At 33.4% G+C, this 23,306-nt stretch overlaps 1 protein-coding gene and 1 pseudogene across 1 annotated transcript; both read left to right on the top strand.

Moving 5' to 3' along the window:
• Positions 1–3,901: 3,901 nt before the first annotated feature.
• LOC109152180 (myb-related protein A-like) lies at positions 3,902–5,844 on the top strand. Its single transcript, XM_019299747.1, has 4 exons — positions 3,902–4,335; positions 4,445–4,571; positions 4,848–5,183; positions 5,244–5,844. The coding sequence occupies exons 1-4, from the start codon at positions 3,902–3,904 to the stop codon at positions 5,466–5,468; spliced, it is 1,122 nt and encodes a 373-aa protein (XP_019155292.1). The 3' UTR covers positions 5,469–5,844.
• LOC109152181 lies at positions 5,475–22,295 on the top strand (annotated as a pseudogene).
• Positions 22,296–23,306: the final 1,011 nt, after the last annotated feature.

The raw sequence follows: 23,306 nt of genomic DNA on the forward strand, positions 1-23,306 counted from the left end.
CATGAATTTCTGGCTCCGTCCCTGGCCACTATTAGCTTTTTGATTTGATTTAAAAATCAATATAAGTGTTTGGTTAAAGTTTTTTGTCTATTGGGAGGAACTTTAATTGAAGTCCTAGGTTTCTCCCTCCTACCTGATCCAAAAAATTAACTTTTTGTAACTCTAAAATGCAAAAATTCAAAAAGTTATTTAAATCAGCATTTTCAATTAGCTTTTTGAGAAAGAAATTATACCAAATAGCTATCAACTAACAGCTAATTTACCAAACACCTTCCTACAATCAGCTAATGTTATCAACTAGTTATAAGCTCTAGTTAATTCAATCAGCTATCAGCTAACAACCATTTACGAAATAGAGCCTACTCTTCTAATAACTAATGTACTTACCGACCTAAGATGAAGCTGTATATATATGTTGTATTCCACAACTATTTACATATACGTAAGTAAAACTTTCTTGGTATTGGGATTGAAGAAAGAAAAGAAAATTAATGAAAACTGTATCCTTTATAAATCAGTCTGGACATGTCAAAGATTTGTACGAAGAAAGATGAGAATACATGTGGTATTACTCATATACATATTCTTATGGCTCCACTTTTGATTCAATCTGGACTGTTGAATAGCATCTCTCCGGATAGTGTCACTCACCGCTCCTATATATAGAGGATAGTTCGTCGTCACTACTCACTACCATTTCTTACTTGTATACGCTAATTAAGCTACCTTTGTTAGTCAATCCTTTGTTTTCCCCTTTTCCCATCAAAACCATCCATCTTTCTCCTTCTAACTCTTCCATGGACGGCGGGCAATGGTGGTGGTGGTTACCAGCCGTTTTCCGTCAACTTCCAGAACTCCATCCTCCCACCTTTCCCACCGGTGATTGTTCACCAAAGAAAATTTGACAGAACTAATTGGGATAATAATATTGGACCACATTTTAATTGAGTTATTTGAGCTTGTACATCAATTAATTTAGGATATGCATGCTATTTGTCTAATTAATTTAATTATTTGATAAAGATTTAGTCAAATTATATGTTTTAATTTTAAATAGGACAAATTACCACAATCGTCTCTCTACTATGCCGTAATTCACAAATTAATCATCAATTAATAATTTTATCAAATTAAATCCTCTAGTATTCATTGTTTACTCATTTGGGTCATCTAATTCAACTTGCGGAAGACTAATTTGTGAAGTATGACATAGTCAAGAGACGATTTTGGCAATTTTTTAAAAAATATTATAGTTATGATAAGATCATTATAGACATAATAATGACATAGTTCATTTTTTATAATTCTTAGTATTATCTCATTACCACTATACATAGAGGCTTCATTTCATATCATAAATCACACATTGAAGATTAGACTTAACTTTCTACTGGAAATTAAACCATTTGACCCTTCAACAAAGAGTAGACACTTCTTGAGAATCAAACCATTTTTAACGATACTCATTGTAACCCAATTTTTTGATTTTTTTTTTTGATATATATATACAAATTCCAAATTTCCTGTTTACACCTGTAATTAATTAGTTGACGAGTATATCTATTCCCTTAGCTTAGCTGTTAAAAACTTGTAGTACTCTAGTAATTTGTTAACCCAACTAATGCTTTATCTGGCTCGGTTTGATAAAATAATTAGCTTATAGATTAATTTTAGCTTATTTGACCACTATTAACTTTTTGATTTGGTTAAAAAGTCAACATAAATGTTTGGTTGATTAGCTTTTTGTAACTCCAAAATATTAAAATTAAAAAATCTACTAAATCAACTTTTTCAATTAGCTTTTTGAGAAAGAAAATTATAGAATAAATACCCAAAATGGTCCCTCGACTATAGCTATATTCACAAATTGGTCCTCGACTTTCAATTTCAACCAATTAAGTACTTAACTTTGTAATTTTAACACAATTTGGTCCTCTGTCTATTTGACTGTTTGTTGATTGTGATTTTTGAGGATATATATGTAATTTAATGGTCCATCGTCGGTTTTTTAAGGTTCTGGTTGCATTTCCAGACCACACTGTTACATTTGAATCCACTGCCGAAAGCAATCTACCAAATCTGGTCGCCTTTCTTCATCCTCCCTTTGGATTCAATGTAATTGAGTTCATACCAGAGCAAAGAAGACGACGTGTTTCCGAACCAGTGCAACATCATCCTAGAGGCCTCCACGTGCTCCGATGAGAGCTGAAGGTTCTTCTGGATATCGTCGATCACAGTCAACAAACGGTCAAATAGATGGAGGACCAAATTGTGTCAAAATTACAAAGTTAAGGACCAAATCGTGTCAAAATTACAAAGTTAAGGACTTAATTGGTTGAAATTGAAAGTTGAGGACCAATTTGTGAATTTAGCTATAGTCGAGGGACTATTTTGGGTATTTACTCAAAATTATACCAAACAGTTATAAAAAGTTAATTTACCAAACATTTTTCTACAATAATATTATCAACTAGTTATACCCTCTAATTAACTCAATCAACTATCAGCTATCAGCTAATATTCATTTACTAAATAGGGCCTACTCTTCTAATAACTGTATATATATGTATTCCACAATTATTTACATATACATAAGTAAAACTTTCATGGTATTGGGATTGAAGAAAGAAAGAAAATGAATGAAAACTGTATCCTTTATAAATCAGTCGGGACATGTCAAAGATTAGTACGAAAAAAGATGAGAATACGTGTGGTATTACTCATATACATATTCTTATGGCCCCACTTTTGATTCAATCTGGACCGTTGGATAGCATCTCTCGGGACAGTGTCACTCACCGCTCCTATATATATAGAGGATAGTTCGTCGTCCCTACTCACCACCAATTCCTACTTGTATACGCTAATTAAGCTACCTTTGTTAGTCAATCCTTTGTTTTCCCCTTTTCCATTCAAAACCATCAATCTTTCTCCCTCTAGCTCTTCCATGGACAGCGGCAGCGATGGTGGTGGTTACCGGCCGTTTTCCGTCAACTTATTTACAATATACGAAATATGATACACACAACTTGTATGAATCATGGTCCACACAATAATGATTGCCAATGTACTGACTCTATTAGATTATGGTCCACACAACTTGTATTTAAATAGTTTTTTTTTTTTCGATTGGTACTGACTCAATTAGATTATAGAAACAAAAAGTCACTATTACATGACTCCCACATAAGAGAAGTCATTACATGCCATCTTATTTGGTTAAAAAATCAATATAAGTGTTTGGTTAATTAGCTTTTTGTAATTACTCCAAAATGGTAAAATTCAAAAAGCTGCTCAAATCAACTTTTTAAATTAGTTTTTTGAGAAAGGAAATTATATCAAACAACTATCAGCTAACAGCTAATTTACCAAACATCTTTCTACAATCAACTAATGTTCTCAACTAGTTATAAGCTCTAGTTAATTCAATCAGCTATCAGCTAACAACCATTTACGAAATAGAGCCTAATCTTCTAATAACTAATGTAGTTACCGACCTAAGATGAAGTTGTATATATATGTATTCCACAACTATTTACATATATGTAAGTAAAACTTTCTTGGTATTGGGATTGGAGAAATAAAAGAAAATGAATGAAAACTGTATCCTTTATAAATCAGTCAGGACATGTCAAAGATTAGTACCAAGAAAGATGAGAATACGTGTGGTATTACTCATATACATATTCTTATGGTCCCACTTTTGATTCAATCTAAACCGTTGGATAGCATCTTTTCCCACAGTGTCACTCACCGCTCCAATATATAGACGATAATTCATTGTCGCTACTCACTATCAATTCCTACTTGTATACGCTAATTAAACTACCTTTGTTAGTCAATCCTTTGTTTTTCCCTTTTTCCCATCAAAACCGTCCATCTTTCTCCCTCTAGCTCTTCCATGGACGGCAGTGGTGGTGGTGGTGGTTACCGGCCGTTTTCCGTCAACTTCCCGAACCCCATCCTCCCACCTTTCCCACCGGTGATTGTTCACCAAAGATACAATCATCAAGAGATTCTTCCCTTCCCTGAGAGCTTTGGTTCTTCTTCGTTTCATGGCGGCGCAAGCAGTACTAACAGCCTGCTGCCGGCGGCCGATGCCGCGACGGCGTCTTGGCTGAGTCATCTCCAGAACGTGAACTTTGGGGGGAGCCGTGGCAGCTTTCCCCACGGACTGGTGGCGCCGCCGCCGGCGAGCTGGGGTAACCAGAACCCGGAGATGATGAGCGCCGCTGGCAGTCCTGAAGAAACAAGGAGAGAGAAAGGACATGATGAGCGCCGCTCCTCTAATGGCGTCGCCTTCATCAAGGGCCAGTGGACTGAAGAAGAAGATAGGTAAGTGATAAACAACTGATCACGTCATCAGTCAATAATTTTTGTTTTGTTTTATTTTATTTTTTATACGATGATCGAGGTTTCACTCAACCATTCGACATGTGTGAAGGCTTCTGATTAGGTTGGTGAACGAGCACGGAGATAGGCGATGGAGTGTGATCGCCACCAAGATTGTCGGCCGTGCCGGAAAACAGTGCAGAGAGAGGTGGCATAACCACCTTCGTCCTGATATTAAGGTTTTGTCTGAAACCTAGTTTTTTGTCCTGTCGATAATTTATGCTTTATTTATCCAAAACACAAGCCTTAATCTGATGAATTTCATATAGATTTCATCAATCCCTCCTAACAATGGAGATTTCAGAAATCCATTCATTAAATTTTTTTTTTCATTAATTACTCTAAATTTCTTCACCATTCAATGTATTTTTTTTCCTTAAATAAAAATTATTTCTTTTTTTAGTGTTTAATTAAAGATATCTGCTTTTCGCCGGATTTTGATCGTCTTTTTGCAGAAGGAATCGTGGAATGAGGGAGACGAGAGGCTGTTGGTGGCAGTGCATGAGCAGCTGGGAAACCGGTGGTCGGAGATCGCGAAGCGGATTCCCGGCCGGTCGGAGAACTCGATCAAGAACCACTGGAACGCCACCAAGAGACGGCTGTTCTCCAAGAGGAGAATGAGGTCGTCGTCGTTGCAGGACGCCGGGAGCAGCCGCGCCGGCGGGAGGAGGAGTTCGGTGGTTCTTCAGAACTATATAAAGTATAAGTACTTCAGTGGCCTCAGCCTCGGCCAGCCCGGAAGTTCGCTCGTTCCAGAGCAACCTTCAATCCAACAACAGGTTAACGTCGACATTCCGCCGCCGCCGCCGCCGCCGCCGCCAGCAGCGGCGGGCGATGAGCAAGACAGCCGCGATTCTCCGTCGATCTTGACGGAGACGTACGATGATGAGATGAACTTCATGCAGAAACTGTTCGGTAACTCCTCGTCATCCTCGACGTCGCCGACGGCGGCTAACAATGGCTCCCGGAGCGATAACAGCGCCGAATTCGCCGCGTTTGGGCAGAGGACTAATGAAGTAGACAGCGTGCCGGAGGAAGAAAGCTGGAGCACCTATCTGGCGTCCGATCCAAACTAATACGAAATGGGCGGTGCTGATCAAATCAACTCCTCAACTCCACAAGCTCCCGCCGCTAACAACACAAACTCTGGCGCCGGGTATGGCAGCGCCGCCGCTTCTCACTGTGGAACCCCACCCTTGAACCGCTGGTCTTCCTCCGCCACCGCCGCCGCAATGGATATGGATTTGATGGACATGGACTTGGTGTCTGCAGCTTCTTCTTCTCACTGCCCCCATGGCTATGGAAGCTGCGCTGCTGCACCAAAACCCCGCGCCAAATGTTCTAATTACTATCTTAATTACTAATTAATGGTGTTTTATGTTGCAATTAGCAGACTTGTAAGCTATATTTAATTTGCTTAATGTGTGTGTATGTATAATATAATTATATGTGTGGATGTTATCTTAATTACCCGATCATCTATGACGATCTATCAATGTAATATAATATATTTCAATATATGTAATGAAACTAGCCTCTTATTATATAATAATTATGTTTGTATATCCAGTTATCTCCACCGAAAATCCATCAGACTTGAATCTTAATCAATTGTTTTAAAAATTAACAATGTATATAAAATTTATAATCACATACACATCAATTTTTTCGGCTACAATTCGCCAAATACTTAAAATATTTGTTTTAGTGACATGATGACTCATTTTTTTTATGGAAAATGCTATATGTACTCTCATTCTCTATTCCTAACTTTTACTCAAACATTTAAATTTTTTATGTAAACACATTTACAGAGGTCTACATGAAAAAATAGCATATCAATATCTGCTACATCAGATAGTAAATTTAAGTGATCCAATAAAATTTAGGAGTATATGTAGTAGAACCACTTTTTTTCCACTTAGAATCCTATTCAGACGATCGATGCTGTTGAAATTAAATTTAATCGCAAATTTCAATGCTAATGACATCATCATAGTCATCCATTTTGCAGTTGGTAGCAATAATGATTATTATGACGGTGAATGTATTGCCGGCCAGATGCCTAATCTATATAATATGTATATATTTATGGTAACTAGCTAGCCACCAACGGTTTGTGGTTGAAGAGAAGTACTGTACTTGCTCTTCAATGGAGTGTGTTGTTACTCAAAATCAACCAAGATATAGTATTTGCTAGATGATTGCACTCAATTAATCCCAAACATTAGATAGATTGTTAAATGTGTTTCAATAGATAATTACGTTTATAATTTGCTCTTCTTTTTTTTGGTGTAGTTCAATGTTTCCACCGCCGGAAACTTATTCCTTGCTGAATTATATGCACCTCTATTGACTGGACAGCTAGCCTGGAGATTTAAGGTTGCTTTATACCCAAAGTCAAGAATCGAACCCTTAACTACCTTTGGTTAAGGATAGATGAGTCTCTTCTACTCAACCATACTCGGCTCCTAGGTTACATATTCTCTTCTTGGTAGGAATCGAATCATATACCATGCCTGACGAGGGCATATTCTCTTTTTGGTACAAATCGAACCATGCACAATGCACTATATATGCTTGCACCCTGAAGTTGTCAGTAGAACAAAACTATTAATTTTTTTGGGTTAGTCGACTAATTTAGCTGTCTTGGTACCAATATAGAGTATTTGATAATTAGTTCATGATATAGGAAAACACTATATTCTCATGTATGTGCCCAATCAATTTATATGATAGGAAATATCGTGTTCTCACATGCCAAACCGTACTACGGTAATAAAATATCACGTTCTCATAAGTCAAAATTTTAATCATAACTCATAAAGTCATCGCGTTTCAATTCAAAAAAATAAATACCACGTTAACATATATATGCCAAACCGCTTTCAAAAAAATAAATACCAGGTTCTCATATATTTGCCAAACCGCTTAACGGTAAGAGAAAACTATGTTCTTGTCGTCAAAACTTTAATTATCAACCCAATAAAGTTTTTCTCAATAGAATAACATGGTTAAATTCGATGAAACACATAAATGAAGGAGTGAAAAGTTTGTAAAGAATCAAATGTGGGAAGCCATTTGGAGTGTGAAACATAGACAAGTGTTGTTGCCACTCCAACAAATTAAATTAAAATTAAATTAGTTGTGGTGAAAATTAAAGGAGGGAGGGATTAAATGAACATAATAAAGAAATGAAAACAGATGGCCTTCGATCCATACGATGTGGGGGAAGATTTTTTGCAAGCTTTCTGTTAGTCCATATCGTCAATTGCATCCTTTTCTTCTCTTTTCCACTCACTGTCTTTACGCTATTTACTTCCAGCCTTTGGTTCCCGGATTTCCGTTGTTTTCAAATGACAAAGAGACAACCTTTTAGGCTATTTTATTATTATCTTTTTTCTTTTCTTTTTTTCATTTGTATTCATTAATCATTCTATGTGCCTCATGTAAACTTATCTTTATATAATGTAGTAGTATAAAATTACCTCATGAAAGTCTGCCACTGCTATCCAAATGTGCATTGCTCATAGCTGATCGGTTCAAACTAAGAAGGTCAATGAACAGCTCTCACAAAGAGTGGAACTTAGAACGTACATTGTTATTACCGAGTTAATAAGTATGGCCAACTAAGCTATAATTGTTCCATGTAGGGTAGCTATTAATAGTTTCGTTTACTGTTTGCTTTGTTTTATTTCTAGAGCTTTAAATTTACATGCGCATACTCTCGCTAGATTAGCCTATGATCAGGATCACTCTATGTATTGGAATTTAATCCCTCTGGACTCTATCGTTCAGTTTCTGATTTAATATATTGGTATGCCATATTTCAAAAAAAAAGTTATAATTGTTCCAAAATTACTATATTCTCGACCCATTGAGTTATAGATGTCCAATTAATTTAAAAGGTTTAAGTAATTTGTCGACTTAAAACATTTTATTTTAAAGAATGAATTTTAATTAAAGAGTTGAATTTAACTAAGCGTTAATTGAAGTTCAATAAAGGATTTTTGTTTTTCCGATCCCTTTTCCGTTTGGATTTTAGCAATAAAGAAATTAAAGGAGGAAAAGGGTTTCTCTCCAATCATTCTCCCTTTTCACATACGCCATTTTATCATTTTATGTTCTCTATCACTCCACATCATTTATTACTTTATTCCCTTTTCTATAATTATAATTTTAAATTTAATTTTAAATCCAAATAAGTTTTTTTTTTTTAAATACATACATAATTTTCAAATAAAATTTTATGAATTATTTAATTGAAACAAATAAAATCACATTAAATTAAAAGACGAAAACATAAATAAAAATGAAAAATACATAAAATTGATTGTGAAGTTAAAATATTGATCTTCTTCATGATATAGTCACAAACCTTTATGTGGTCTTCTTCCTTTATTTGTGAAATATCTTTATACAATAATTATATTGAAGACATATTGAGTGTGTTTGGTTCATGAGTTTAGCTATTAGGAATGAGAATAAAAGTCATTGTTATTGTTTGGTTGTCAGGTTTCTAAACACTACTATGAGATTTGATGATTACCCACTTAATTACAAAACTCACTCATAATAAAATAAGGGCTCCATTCCATTATTCCCCCTCCTAATTGGTAATTTGATTTTTAATTAGTTTGGATTAATGCTTTTATATTTTTGTTTTATTTTTTATTTTTGTTCATATTTGTGCTTTAGATGTCTTTATATTAGAATAAATTGTCTTGATTTTTTGTTATTGTATTTTAAAAACCTTTATCCCCATTATAGGGTCATACATAAACAAACATCAATATTGGTAATCATTTAAATCCCACCATAGTACCAAACATGCAAAATGCTTTCACCAAAATCCATTATCATTACCAAGTATTTGATTCTCATTCCGATTTTGATTCCATGTGCGAACCAAACACACCCATTAAAAGGAAATAGAAATGTAGAGAAATTTTGAGGGAAAATAAAAGTATATAGAAATTTTGAGAGTTAAGTAAATAGGGAGATAGAAATTTAATTTTTTTTTAAAGGAATCTTAAACGGTCAATTGACCGTTAAACTCCTCCTCAACGGGGTCAATACGACCGTTGCTGACTTATCGTTCTCAACGATCAATATGATGTTGTTCAACGTCATATTGACCGTTGAGAATAAGTTTAGAAGAAAAAAAAAAAAAAAAAAAAACGCTGACGGTTCATCAAAGTGGCATGTGCAAGAATCTATTGTGCGTGCCTGCAAATGCCATTCGCCTAGGAGATTTAATCCCCCCCCCCCCCCCACCACCCAATCCTTCTGATCTCCACTCTTTTTTCCCACATTGGATTGAAAATGCCACAAGACAATTTCGAGAACACATGTTTAATAAATTTAAGAAAAGAAAATGATATTTTGACCCTTGAATTATAGTGATATAATCTTTGTTGTTCCTTTCAATTGTAGGCTTAATTTTTTTCCAGTGTGTATGACCATTCTCAACGATCAATATGGTGTTGGTCAACAGTCATATTGATCGTTGAGGATAAATAATATATATATACTTTAAAAAAGAACTGATGGTTCATCAAAGTGGCACATGCAGGAGCCCATTAATGTGTGCCTGTACACACCACGCGCCCAGGGTCATACATAACCAAATAGCAATATTGGTAATCATTCTAATTCCGCCCTAGTAACAAACATGCAAAATGTTTTCATCAAAACCCATTACCATTACCAAGTATTTGAGTCCCATTCTGATTCTGCTTCCCACGTGAGAACCAAACACACCCCTGGAAAGGAAATAGAAATGTAGAGAAATTTTAAGGGAAAATAAAAGTGTAGACAAATTTTGAGAGTTAAGTAAATAGGGAGATAGAATTTTTTTTTAAAAAAAAAGGAATCTTAAACAGCCAATTGACCGTTGAACTCCTCCTCAACGGTCAATACGACCGTTGCTTACTAATCGTTTTCAACGATCAATATGATGTTTCTCAACGTCATATTGACCGTTGATAATAAGTTAAAAAAATGCCGATGGTTCATTAAAGTGACATGTGCAAGAACCCATTGGTGCGTGCCTGCACATGCCACTCGCCTAGGAGATTTAATCTCCCTCCCCCAATCCTTTTGAATTCCACTCTTTTTTCCCATATTGGATTGGAAATGTCACAAGACAATTTTGAGAAAACATGTTTAATAAATTTAAGAAAAGAAAATGATATTTTGACCCTTGAATTATAGTGATATAATCTTTGTTGCTCCTTTCAATTGTAGGCTTAATTTTTTTTCCTCAACAGTGTATATGACCATTCTCAACGATCAATATGGTGTTGCTCAACAGTCATATTGATCGTTGAGGATAAATAATATATATACTTTAAAAAAGAACTGATGGTTCATCAAAGTGGCACATGCAGGAACCCATTAGTGTGTGCCTGTATACACCACTCGCCTAGGGTCATACATAACCAAACGACAATATTGGTAATCATTCCAATTTCACCCTATTAACAAACATTCAAAATTTGTTTTCACCAAAACCCATTACCATTACCAAGTATTTGATTCCCATTCTGATTATGATTCCCATGCGAACCAAACACACCCATTGAAAGGAAATAGAAATGTAGAGAAATTTTGAGGAAAAATAAAAGTGAAGAGAAATTTTGAGGAACAATAAAAGTGTAGAGAAATTTTGAAAGTTAAGTAAATAGGGAGATAGATTTTTTTTTTTAAAGGAATCTTAAACGGTCAATTGACCGTTGAACTCCTGCTTAACGGTCAATACGACCGTTTCTTACTGCTCATTCTCAACGATCAATATGACGTTGCTCAACGTCATATTGACCGTTGAGAAGAAGTTAAAAAAAATGGTGACGGTTCATTAAAGTGGCATGTGCAAGAACCTATTGGTGCGTGCCTGCACATGCCACTCGCTTATGAGATTTAATCTCCCACCCCCCCAATCCTTTTGATCTCCACTCTTTTTTCCCATATTGGATCATAAATGCCACAAGACAATTTCCTGAACACATGTTTAATAAATTTAAGAAAAGAAAATGATATTTTGACCCTGGAATTATAGTGATATAATCTTTGTTGCACCTTTCAACTGTAGACTTAATTTTTTTTCCCTCCTCAACAGTGTGTATGACCATTCTCAACAATTAATATCGTGTTGCTCAAGAGTCATATTGATCGTTGAGGATAAATAATATATATACTTTAGAAAAGAACTGATGGTTCATCAAAGTGGCACGTGCATGAGCCCCTTGGTGTGCCTGCACACTCCACTTGCCAAGGTCATACGTAACTAAACAGCAATATTGGTAATCATTCCAATTCCACTATAGTACCAAACATGCAAAATGCTTTAACCAAAACTCATTACCATTACCAAGTATTTGATTCCCATTCTGATTGTGATTCCCATGTGCGAACCAAACACACCCATGGAAAGGAAATCGAAATGTAGAGAAATTTTAAGGGAAAATAAAAGTGTAGACAAATTTTGAAAGTTAAGTAAATAGGGAGATAGATTTTTTTTTTTAAAAAGGAATCTTAAACAGTCAATTGACCGCTCAACAATTCTTTAATTTGTCTCTTTCGGATGAAAACAATTAAGGCCATTTACTAACAAAAACTGATCTCTATTTTCTGTTTTCTAATTTTCAGTTTTCATTCTTCGTTTTCCATTCTTTGATTTCTGTTTCGAAAATTTGTTTACTAACACTTATTTTTTCAAATTTATATTTTTAGATTAACGTTATAAAATTAAGACAAATTTAATTTCGAGTGATTTTTAGATATTATATTTAAAATATTTTTACATATGTTTGGTTTAAATGGAATAAATTATTATTATTATTATTTTTACTTTTAAGTCTAATATATGTACGAATTTTTACATTTGATATCCGAACAAAATTTATATCTGTATATAACATAAAAAAAAACTAAAAAATATATCAGAATCAACCTAAAATTTAGTTTAGATAATATTAATATTTTTGAGCTAATATTTAAAATATATATTTTTGGATATATTCATTTGAATGGCATGTATATGAATATATAATTTTTACTTTGAATTCTAATAAATGTGAGATTTCAATATCCGATATCCGGATCGAACTTGTATTATGATATAACATAATAACTAAAAATATCTGAACTAATAATCTATTGAGTTCAATCAAAATCTAAAACATTGTATAGAGTTTAATTCTTAATTTTGACAATTTGAATAATGTCTAACTTTAATGTGTAAGAAAATAAGTTATGTTTAAATAAGTAAAGTAAGTAGAAAAGATAGAAGATGGTGATAAGTAAAAGAATATGATAGTGAATGTATAGTAATCATAGTAATGTGGTTATTGTGACATATAACCAAACATATGATATATGATTTTGTTTTCCATTTAGAAAATATTTTTAAGAATGTTTTATATTTGCAGTTTTCAAAATGGAAAATTGTATTGGTAAACATGTTTTCGGTTTCCTATTCTCCAATTCTTCAGTTTTTCAGAAGACTGGAAATTTTCTCCCTTCTGCAAGCTGTGATAGCAAACTTATGAACACTTAAATATGCAATCTTTAACAATTAAATATGCAAATTTAGTAAATTTTATAAAATCAATGAAAAATTAAATATTAAATCTAAACCATAAATGCTACTATGCTAGATGCTAAGCAGTAAAAAGTGAACCGCTAAATCAAATAAAACCAAAAACGCAGTTATAAACTCTAAAATTCAAACCCAAAGTGCAATGTACTTTTGCATTTTTGCAAGTGCAGTCTTTTAATACTAAATGTGCAAAATGTTAATGTTAAATGTGCAAAATGTTAATACTAAATGTTCAAACATGGAAAATTATGAAAATTACAGATTTTAGGGTCCGTTTGGAAACTCGAAAAATAACTTCTGAAAAATATTTTTCGGGTTTCCAGTGTTTGGACGCGATAGGAAAATCCAGTCAACGAAAACATAGGCATTTTGACGAAAAATGACTTTCGCCAAAATTTGGTGGAGTTCATTTTCCGCAAACACTCAAAACATGGTTTCCGTCGAAATCGACGAAACCATAAGTATGGTTTCCATCGGAAACTTTTTTTTTTAATTTTTTTTTATAAATAATATTATATTTAATATTGTTATAAATTTTTTTATATTCTAAATAACAAATTTAAAATGTTTAATTATACAATTTTACTCGTTTTCCATTAAATGAAGCAAACACACCAAGACAGCTTTTTAGAATGCAGCCAAACATTGGAAAGGAAAATGTTTTCTAAAAATTACTCATTTTTCAGAAAACATTTTGCATAACTCATTTTCCTACTTTCCAAACGGACCCTTAGTGTTCAAGTTTACACAGTAAAATTTGTGATAATTACGAAAATACCATGTCTTTTTTTTTTTTTAAATTAGATCTGGTCCATCCAATTTGTGAGATTAGTTCTTAATTTTCTCCTAAGAACTTATTCTCATATGATCCAATACCTATTATATATATATATATATATATATATATATATATATATATATATATATATATATATATATATATATATATATATATATATATATATATATATATATATATATATATCGGATTGCGTTCAAACGACAACGGTGCGTCTAGGAGAGAACTCAGAACGCATGACATCGGTCCACGTGTCCAGATCTAACGGATGAAAAACACTGATTTTTTTTTTAAAAAAAAAATACGGTGGCATTTTCGTAAATAATTGAACATCGAAGTGCAAGTAGTAAAAGAGTAATACCCAAAATGGTCCCTCGACTATAGCGAAATTCATAAATTGGTCCTTGACTATCAAGTTTAGCAAAGAGTAAATACCCAAAATGGTCCCTCGACTATAGCTAAATTCACAAATTGGTCATCAAGTATTGATTTCAACCAATTAAGTCCTTAAATTTTCAAATTTGACCCAATTTCGTCATCCGTTGAACCCGCCGTTTACTAACCATTGAGCAGCCTGTTTTCTACACTCAAACAACTTTATAATTATTTGTTTTCTCACAATCTCCATTCAATTGATGAGTGGACTGTCCCTTGCATCCTTTATCATTGCATTGAAGGACTCACAAATGTTATTGACAAGCATATCAAATGTGGCAGCTGTGTTGAAATGTGATATGGATCACTCACTTGGGTGTTTATCATTCAACCATTGAAATGATGTGCTGTCTAGATCCCTTAGCTCTCTCATTGCCTCTGTAAATGTGCTGACAGTTGTAGCCCTAGCTGCTTTCACGGTTAGTAAACGGTGGGTTCAATGGAGGACGAAATTGGGTCAAATTTAAAAATTTAAGGACTTAATTGGTTGAAATCAATACTTGAGGACCAATTTGTGAATTTAGCTATAGTCAAGGCACCATTTTGGGTATTTACTCTTTAGCAAATTAAGTCCTCAACTATTCAATCATTACTCAAGAAGGTCCTCATCAACTTTTCAATTCTTACTCAATAAAGTCATCAACTATTCAACTCTTACTAAATAAGGTCCTCAACGAAGGATTAATTTGTGAATTATTGAGTAAGAATTGAATAGTCAGAACTTAATTGGTAAAATTGATAGTCGAGGACTAATTTGTGAATTATGGCATAGTCGAGGATTTTTTTTTAAAAATGCGGTGGCATTTTTGTAAATAATTGAACATCGAAATGCAAGTAAAATGTATTACAAGTGCAAGTAAAATGTATTACAGGTGCAAGTAAAATTTACATTTAGCATCAATACTAAGTACAGTGCACCTAACGTTATAATTAGTTGCACCTAGGTACACGAATGTTCACAAAGTAAATTACTTGCACTTGTAAGTAAAACTAGGTGCACTTGTAAGTGATTTTACTTGCACTTATAACACATTTACTTGCACCAAGTTAAAGTTCAGGTTATTAAGTTATTTACAAAAATACCACCGCGTCATTTTTAAAAAAATTACATCTGATTCGTTGATCTGAACACGTGGACGACTGTGAGTGGTTCTTATTTCTCATTCCTTAGATGTGGACACATGAATAGCGTTGAATGGTTCTCACTTCTCTACTGGGTGAGCAGTTCACACCTGAACGCGATCCTACGTATGTATGTATGTATGCAGGTGCGGACCCAGTGCGGGGCAGTGGGGGCAGTTGCCCCCACTCCCCCACCCCACCCCTTTATATATATGTATGTATATGTGTGTGTGTGTGTGTGTCTGTGTGTGTGTGTATATGTGTGTATGTATGTATGTATGTATGTATGTATGTATGTATGTATGTATGTATATATATATATATATATATATATATATATATATATATATATATATATATATATATATATAGGGGTGATAACATGTGGTCATGTTGTTAGGTGTGGTCATATGGTCAATTATATGCCATTAGATTAGATAGATCCAATGAATCATATTAATCAAGATTTTTCCAGTATTTTCGCGCACATTCTCCTACCCAGCGAACTGCAAGGGTAAACTCGTCATAAAACACCAGAATAGGGAAAATCACATTGTTGTGTGTTTTATTACACTATTGGTGCATGTGGTATACAAGTTTATAATATACTTTATTGTATTCTAATTAATTTAGAAAAATTGATCTAACTAAAAGAAATTAAAATTTAAAAGTATTTATGAATATATTGTCTTTCAAATTATTTTATCTAATTGATTATGTTTCATATTTTCTCATAAATATATTGTATTTTATAATGTATTTTGTATTTTAACCTTATTATAGTTGTTTGATATTTGTCATTGACATTTCTAACTTCATTTAATATTCGTCCACACTCAAATGATTTTCTGAATCCGTCAATGTATGTATGTATGTAAGTATTTGTGTGTAATGAAACTTCTTATTATATTATTATGTCTTGATTCCTAATTGTGGTTACGGGAAATTGATTACACTTGAACTTCGATTAGTTGTCTAAAAAATACTCCGTAACATTTTGTAGGTCTGTATATAAAATTTATGAGCACACATTGAGTCTCTCGGTTACACTTAGCCAAATACTTCAGACTTTTATTTTGGCATATCAAGCTATGGCATATGATAATTAATCGACAGGATTTGAATTTTAACCAATTGTCTTAAAAAATAATACTCTGTATATAAAATTTATAAGCTAAGCACACATCGAACCTCTTGGTTACGGTTACGGTTACGGTTCGCCAAATACTTGAGACTTTTTCTTTATTTATTTATTTATTTATTTTGGGTATGTAACATAACCGTACGTTTCTGAAATCATTTTTCACTAAGAGTTGTATTCAAACGACGGTGCTGATCTAATAGTCATCCATCTTGCAGCTGGTAGCAACAATGATGATGTATGAAATTGAATGTATTAATTACCGAATGCCTAATCCATAGAATATGTATTAATGTATATATTTATGGTATCTAGCTAGCCGCCAACGGTTTGTGGTTGAATAAAAGTACGCACAGTACTTTCTCTTCAACTCAAAATCAACCAACATATATAAGATAAATTGTAAGAAAATACGGCGTTCTCATATGTCAAAATTTTAATCATGCATCAGCTCAATAAAATTGGCATTGATGGACTAACATCGTTAAATTCAATGATACACATATAATATTCGATAGTTCATGATATATGATAATATTACTGTATCAAATCATTTTATGATATAAAAACACCGTGTTTTCTTGCGTGTCAACTCAAAATAATAAGAAATTATCATGTTCTCGTCGTCAAAACTTTACTTATTAATTAGATAAAGTTTTCAATGAAGGAGTAACATCATTACCGTGGATGAAACAAATAAATGAAGGAGTGAGAAGTTTGTTAAGAATCAAATTTGGGAAGCCATTTGGAGTGTGAAACAGATACAAGTATTTGTTGCCACTCGAACAAAATTAAAGCTGTGAAAAAGGGGGGAGGGATTTGGAGATGATAAGGAAATGAAAACAGATGGCCTTCGATCCATACGATGTGGGGAACTTTTTTTTTTTTTTTTCTTATAATTTGCCGACTAAATTAAAGCTTTCTGTTAATCCAACGTCAATTGCATCCTTTTCTTCTCTTTTGCAATGTATTTATGCTATAATACTTCCGCCCTTTAATTTGCTTCCCGGATTTCCGCTGCGTTCATATGACAAACGGACAACATTTTGCCCAATTTTATTATTATCTTTTTTTTTTTTCATTAATCATTCTATCTGCAGTCCTACACCAATATTAGATATTAACTACCCTTAGAAAAAAAAAAAAAAACCAACCCGCACGAACTTTGCTCACCGACACTGTTGCAAAAATCGCGTTTAGGCGCCGATTAATCGTACTTAGGCGGTCCCCAGGCGCCTAGCGATTTTTTCAACATTGCTCACCGATTCACTAGACAGTACTTAGGTTCGAACCTCATCAGCCACAATGTGGGAATTATGCTCAAAGTGGATAAATCCCTTGTGCGCACCTGCATTTGACCCTATCTGCTAAGCATACATCCTCCCCTGTCAGACCTTTGGGTTGGGATTTTTTAAAATTTAAGCTAAGTAACTATATATTTGAATTAATGGAAGGTTGGGAGTTTTTAAAATTTAAGCCAAGTAACTATATATTTGAATTAATGGAAAGAAAATGATTCACTATTAGGTAAATTAATATGTATACACTCATGTTTATATAATGTAGTAGTATAAAATTACAATATCCTTTTTTTTCCTTAAACATGAGGGGGTTACCCAAAGAAATTACAATATCCTTCGATTTACATGAAAGTCTCCCACCGATATCTGAATATGCATTTTGGATGAAACTCGCATCATAACTTTTATTGGCAAGGAAATACAAGGATCATAACTTTAGTTGGCAAGGAAATACAAAGAGGTAAATCGGTTAAGGGGTCCACAGATAACTGGCTTAGACCAAGAAAGTAATAAGTATCTCTCGCATACAAAAAGTTGAACTTGAAACATTGTGGTTACTAATTAATTATCTAACCAATTAAGCTAGAATTGCGCCAAAATTACTATATTATTGCCCCATTGAGATTCAGATGTACAGTTAATTTAAAAGTTCTAGGTAATTTGTTCACTTAAAAAGTTTAGTTTAAAATAATGAATTTTAATTAAAGAGTTAAATTTAAGGGATATTTTCTCTAAGTTATACAGTAATTGTAGAATTCGCCCTAAATGTTGATTATATTCACTTTTTGTCCCTAAGTTATTATTGACGTTGCACTTTTCGTTCTTTCGTTCTTACTTTTCGTCCCTGAGTTATACTAAAATTACAAATTTCGTTCTTAATATTTTATTAGTAAAGTAACGAAAAGTGCAACATTAATGATAACTTAAAGATAAAAAGTGAGTATAATTAATACTTAAAGATGAATTCTACAATTACATTATAACTTAGGGACGAAAATTGCACTTTTCCCTAAATTTAATTAATCGTTATTTGAAATTCAATAAAAGGTTTTTGTTTTTACCCTTTCCTTTTGGATTCTAGCGATGAAGAACGAAGAGGACATGGGATAGAAGGGGTCTTCGATCCACCGTGAATTTTTTCTTTGTTTTCGGATTTTTGGCATTCAAATATTTTTTATTTTGGTTTCTCCCAATACATTATTTTTTAGGGATAAAGTACGAATAAGCCACTGAACTATTTGAGAAATAGCAATTAAGCCATCGAATTCAAATAATACTCAAATAAGCCATTGAACTCGAGGAAAAAGAGCAATTAACATATGTTAACTCAAGACTTTTACTGATTGAATTGCCAAATGTTTATTTTATTTACATTTCTTTAATTATAATCCACCTACATAGTAATATATTTTAAAGTAATTACAATCAAAATAGTTTTGTCTTGTCTACATCTAATTTATTTATTTATTATTATTTTTAAACAGAAAATTCAGTGAAAAAATAATAATAATCAATCAATCAATCAAATCTCGACAAGATAAAACTATTTTGATTATAATTAGAGGATTATAATAAAAGAAACGTAAATAAAATAAACATTTGGCAATCCAGTCAACAAAACCGTAGAGTTAACCTGTTAAAAATTTTAATTGTTTTTTTTTTTTTTTGTTTTTAATGCAATGGCTTATTTGCTCTTTTTTTTTTTCGAGTTCAATGGCTTATTTGGGGGTTATTTGAGTTCGATGGCTTAATTGCTATTTCCCAAATAAAAAGTACATTATTTTAAAGTATATCATTTGAGTACTGAAAGTACATTATTTTGTACAATATCAAATATTGTACATTCAGTACACAAATAATGCATTTTTAGTATATTAAAAATATAATGTAACTTGTATTCATGGAAAATACATTATTTAAGTACTGAAAATACATTATTTGAGTACTGGAAGTAAATTATTGTATATACTATATATCAAATAATGTAAATTCAGTATACAAATAACGTGCTTTTAGTATATTAAAAATGTACGGATGTACGGAGTAACTTATATTCATGGTCTATACAGCTGTGTGGACCTTGGTCCACAAAAAAGTTGCCGCCTGACAATCCTTATAAATGGACCAGGACCCATACTTCATTGTAGACCCTGGTTCATGTATATGTGTTTTGTGTTATAGACTTTTTGTTTTATTGACTTTTTTTGTCTTGCATTATGAAATTCTGTACCTTAAGAGTAGAAATTCTGCGTATCTGAAATAAATTAGTAATTGTGTCTTATGTTACGAATTTATCTATCTTGTGTTTTGAAATTGAGTGTATATGAACACAAATTATGTACATAAATCAAATTTGAAAAATAAGTAAATATATAACATGTATATAAACTATATATACATATTTTGTGAATATAGTGTTCAAAAATTATAAATATAAATTCAAAAATTGTGTTATACTGTTGATATAATTGTGAATATAGATTTCAAAAATTGTGAATATAGAGTTCTACAATTGTGAATATTGAGTTCTGTAATTTTGTATATTGAGATCTAAAATTGTGAATATTCAGTTATAAAATTGTGAATATATATATAATTCAAAAATTGGGAATATAGAGGAACGAATTATGAAGACAAACGGCAAGGAAGGAAGCAATATTTAAAAAAAAAAAAAAAAAAATTAGCCAGCGTCATTTTGCTTCAAAACGACGCCAATCTGGACCCGGGTCCACATCATAATTTGCCTTTTCTACCCATTTTGTGGGCCCTACTCCTCCACACTCTTAATACATCTTTTATTATTTTATTCATTTTCTATAATTATTAATTTCAACTTTATAATTATAATTTCTAATTTTAAATATAAATATAATTTAATGAATTAAAAATAAAATATATTTTAATTTTATAAAATTTAAGTTATAAATTTAATTCAAGCAATTTATTTATTAAAAATAGAGTTAATTACCAATTTGGTCCCTCGACTATTACGATTTCACCAATTTGGTCATCAACTACAAAAATTTCTCAATTTAGTCCCTAACTATGCATTTTTTTACCCTAAATGGTCCTAAAGTCAAACTATCACTTTAAGGCATTAAAATTGAGGACAGATTTGTAATTTAGGCTCCACCGAATAATTTAAATTGAGGAGATAGTTCCGATCGACCATCGAGTTTTCACATGCATCCATCTCGCCACACCCGCCGACATCCCCCACACATACACAACCTTATCCATCATATGGCTGTTTTCGAGCGTCTCACCCACCTCTTCTCCGCCACCGAAGTCACTCTCTCCACCACCCTCTTCCCTGCCGCTAATCCCATCTTGTCATTCGCCTCTTTCACCGTCTTTGTGCTAGAAGTCTCCCCGAATCCCTTCATGCTTGCCCCTGAAAACCCTCATTCCACTCCTATCAACAAAATCGTTACTCTCAACCTCAAAACCGATGACCCGGATGCCGAAACCTTCTAGTCCCAAGCCCTAACCGGCGCCACCGTTGCCGGGTACACCCTATTTTTCCCTAACTACTCCTCGTTTATGGCAAAACCCAGGTTCTACATCGAGGATATATTCGTCCAGGAGGCCTACCAGAGGAAGGGATTCGGGTGGATGTTGTTGTCAGCCGTGGCGGCTCAGGCGGCGAAGATGGGGTATGTGAGAGTTGAATGGGTGAGAATACTATTGAAAAATTGGGTTTCTCTCAGAGCGTTCGTCAACGGTAGGTGACTGTCCAACGACACCCCGTCGAAAATCTCCCAAGTGAACACGTCGAGGAAGGACCAGTAATTGTACTACTCCACCTCCATGTCGAGCTTCTTCATCCACCCAGATTGACGAAGAGCCTCGTGAAGTCTTCTCCCACTTTATTCCACATTTTTTGGACGCTGTTGCCGAATTTCTCGTTGTTGTGTTTCTGCCACAGGGAGTCGATGTACCAGAGGTTATAGGCCCTGAACTGGACCTCTGAAAGGAAGACGTAGCCGCGCTTTTGGGCGGCGTCGCCGACCAGAGAAATGAGGAGGTAACGAGTCTCCTCGTCGGCCTGCCGGAAGTTCTGGGCGGAGAGGTGTTACTCTAGGACGTCGTAGGAGATGGCGGTTTGGGGAGTGAACTTAGAAATCTGTCCTCAGTTTTATTGCATGACGTCGTAGGAGATGGCGGTTTGGGGAGTGAACTTAGAAATTTGTCCTCAGTTTTATTGCATTTAAAACGATAGTTTGACTCTAAGATCATTTCTGGTATTAAAAAAAAAACATTATCGGGGGACTAAATTGAGAAATTTTGATAGTCGAGGATCAAATTGGTGAAATTATCATAGTTGAGGGACCAAATTGGTAATTAACTCTTAGAAAAAAAAAATCTCAACGGCAAATAATCGTTGAGTGAAAGAAATGAAATAAATTTCATTTCAGCATCAAAGACAAAATAACCGTTGAGGCTAATTTTAATTTCTATTTTTTTTTAATAATTAAATGGAACATTAATGGTGGGAGATAGACTATCCCCCACCATTTGCGAGTGCTGCGTAGTGCATGGCATCACGTGTCACACATCATTTTCTTTTTTTTTTTCTTCAAAAACAAGTTCCTCTCTCCGGGGAAAATCGCGTCATTTGCATATTGACCGTTCTCCACTGTCAATATGACGTTATTCAACAGTCATATTGACAGTTGAGGATAAACAATATATATCCCTTAAAAAAACACTAATAATGGTTCACCAAAGTGGCACGTGCTAGCACACACTAGTGAGTGCCTGCACGTACCACTCGCCTAGGAGATTTAATATCCGGAGATTAAATCTCCTTCAGCCAACCCTTCTTACATCTTTATTCCCATATTAGAGATGTCAAAAGACAATTTTGAGAACATGTGTTTAATAAATTTATGATCAATGATATTTTTAACCGTTGATTTATAGTTATATAGTCTTTGTTTCTACTTCCAATAATAAGCACACTGTTATAAATATTATTTGTGGACATTATGTATAGTTGTATAACGAATGTAACGGTAGTATTTATATATGTCATTATTGCTTTCTGTTATGATGATAGTGTATTGATCAAGGGATGCTGATGAATGAAATCTTATTATCCTATATTCTATTGTCTCTTGTCTTCTTTCGCTCTATCATCCAATATTATCTATTTTGCATAAGTTCATCGGTTAGGAGCTAAAGGCCATCGGGCATAATCTGACACAACACGTTATCAGCAGTACAAGTCACATACATGCAATGGGACAAATAAAAACATATATAGTTTTTTCATTATATAAAATACTCTGATCCACATGAACTCTAAAAGAGTGATAAAATATTTGTCCAGATGATTTGCTCCAGTGACAAGTTAGCAAATGTATAACCTACAAAATATCCATAAGATTGATATGTGTAGGTAAAGAAAATTATTATATTTAGCGGGAGCAACAAAATATAAACTATAAATAATTTTATTGGTCGAGATGATCATGAGAAAATATGATAAATTCTAATGACAATCCTGGA

The sequence above is a fragment of the Ipomoea nil genome, unplaced genomic scaffold (assembly GCF_001879475.1).
Source record: "Ipomoea nil cultivar Tokyo-kokei standard unplaced genomic scaffold, Asagao_1.1 scaffold2396, whole genome shotgun sequence".
In the NCBI taxonomy this organism is placed as follows: Eukaryota; Viridiplantae; Streptophyta; class Magnoliopsida; order Solanales; family Convolvulaceae; genus Ipomoea; species Ipomoea nil.